The following is a 2,145-nucleotide window of genomic DNA, read 5'->3' as shown; positions in this document are numbered from 1 at the left end:
GGCGCATGCACCGGAAGCACGTCTTCGTGCTGAGCGAGGCAGGCAAGCCCGTGTACTCCCGCTACGGCTCTGAGGAGGCCCTCTCCAGCACCATGGGCGTCATGATGGCCCTGGTGTCCTTCCTGGAGGCCGAGAAAAACGCCATCCGGTCCATCCATGCAGGTACCACCCCAGGGGGAAGTGGAACAGGGGGGTGTCATGTGCCCCTGCCACCGTGGGCCACATTAGCTGTCCCCAGGGGGGCAGATTGGTTGCTGGGGGGAGGGGCTGCAGCCTGGTTCCCCCTTGCAGCCCCGGGGAGCCAGGCTTACAGGTCTGTCCCCGGCCGCCCTGGGGACTCCCTCCCAAGCAGATGGCTACAAGGTGGTCTTTGTGCGGAGGAGCCCACTGGTGCTGGTGGCAGTGGCACGGACCCAGCAGTCGGAGCAGGAGATCGCCCATGAGCTGCTCTACATCTACTACCAGATCCTGAGCCTGCTGACATGGACCCAGCTCAACCACATCTTCCAGCAGAAGCAGAACTACGACCTGCGCAGGCTCCTGGCTGGCTCCGAGCGAATCACTGACAACCTGCTGGACCTCATGGCCCACGACCCCAGCTTCCTCATGGGCGCCGTGCGCTGCCTGCCCCTGGCCGCCAGCGTCCGGGACGCTGTCAGCACCAGCCTCCAGCAGGCCAAGGCCAAGAGCCTGGTCTTCTCCATCCTCCTGTCAGGGAACCAGCTGGTGTCTCTCGTGAGGAAGAAGGATCAGTTCCTCCACCCTATTGACCTCCATCTGCTCTTCAACCTCATCAGCTCTTCTTCCTCTTTCCGGGAGGGTGAAGCCTGGACTCCCATTTGCCTCCCCAAATTCAACTCCAGCGGCTTTTTCCATGCCCACATCTCCTACCTGGAGCAGGAGATGGACCTGTGCCTCCTGCTGGTCTCCACCGACCGTGAGGACTTCTTCACCGTCTCCGACTGTAAGCGGCGCTTCCAGGAGCGCCTGCGGCGGCGGGGGGTGCACCACGCTCTGCAGGAGGCTCTGCGCACCCCCTTCTACAGCGTCGCCCAGGTGGGCATCCCCGACCTCCGGCACTTCATCTACAAGTCCAAGAGCTCTGGGCTCTTCACCAGGTGAGGCCCCCCGGGGAACTGTCGGGTCAAGGCCGTGGCGTGGGCATGAGGAAAGCCTTCTCCACAAATGCCCTTCTCCAGGGGACTAACGGGGTGCTGTGTTCCTGCAGCCCCGAGATTGAGGCACCCTATGTGCAGGAGGAGGAGAAGGAGAGGCTGTTGGGACTCTACCAGTACCTCCACAGCCGGGCTCACAACTCTTCACGTCCTCTGAAGAACATCTACTTCACGGGCCCCCGTGAGAACCTCCTGGCTTGGGTAAGGGCCATCTGCAGGGTTTGGGTGAGCCCGTCTCCTCCAGCCCTGCCTGGCAGAGTAAGGGGGTGGAGGCCCCACACAGCACCAGCTCTGTCGTCCCCAGGTGGCCCCCAGCTCGTGCATGGTCCTTTTGGGGGCCGGCCCTGTGCCAGGGAGGGACGGGCAGGGATAGCACCGGCTCCAAGGGCTGTGCCATGCGCTGTCATGAACTCCCTGGTGCCGCAGAGAAAACCCGCTCTGGGGACAAACCCCGGGATTCAGTCCCCCCACTTCGGAGCAAACCAGGTGGTGCCACATGTTCAGGGTACCCTGTTGCCACCCTGTGTCCCTGCACTGGAGCCCTGTGCCCATTCCCAGTGCCCGTGGGGGGATGATGCAATGCCAGCCCCAAGTGGGGCGCAGACGTGTCCCCAGTGTGTACCCTGTTTTTTCACCCAGGTGACCAGCGCCTTCGAGCTCTACGTGTGCTACAGTCCCCTGGGGACCAAGGCTGGTGCCATCAGTGCTGTCAACAAGCTCATGAAGTGGATCCGTAAGGAGGAAGACCGACTCTTCATCCTCACACCCCAGACGTACTGACGGGCATCACCCAGGGCATGGTGCCAGCCGGGGGAGCCCCCGCTGTGCCGGGGGAGCCTCTCCCCCAGGGTAGCCCGGGCCGTGAGTCCAGGGGAGAGGGCATGGTGGGACCCCAGAGCACGGGGAAACCCACCCATGGGACTGTCCAAGCTGGGTGTTAGAGACGGGCTGCACAGCTGGGGGGGGAAGG

General features: G+C 63.6%; 1 protein-coding gene across 1 annotated transcript in view; it reads left to right on the top strand.

Annotated features, from left to right (window-relative positions):
- Positions 1 to 1,955, top strand: part of LOC104522058 (vacuolar fusion protein MON1 homolog A-like) — a 2,263-nt gene extending 308 nt beyond the window's left edge. Inside the window, 4 exon segments of the mRNA XM_010164233.2 lie at positions 1 to 162; positions 353 to 1,118; positions 1,229 to 1,376; positions 1,815 to 1,955. The exon segment at positions 1 to 162 is cut by the window's left edge and continues 82 nt beyond it. Coding sequence (XP_010162535.2) covers positions 1 to 162; positions 353 to 1,118; positions 1,229 to 1,376; positions 1,815 to 1,955 — 1,217 coding nt within the window.
- The last annotated feature ends 190 nt before the right edge of the window (positions 1,956 to 2,145 follow it).

Source organism: Antrostomus carolinensis, unplaced genomic scaffold (genome assembly GCF_000700745.2).
Source record: "Antrostomus carolinensis isolate BGI_N321 unplaced genomic scaffold, ASM70074v2 scaffold38883, whole genome shotgun sequence".
In the NCBI taxonomy this organism is placed as follows: Eukaryota; Metazoa; Chordata; class Aves; order Caprimulgiformes; family Caprimulgidae; genus Antrostomus; species Antrostomus carolinensis.
The sequence above is the reverse complement of the archived record's forward strand: the minus strand, read 5'-3'. Positions and strand labels throughout refer to the sequence as shown.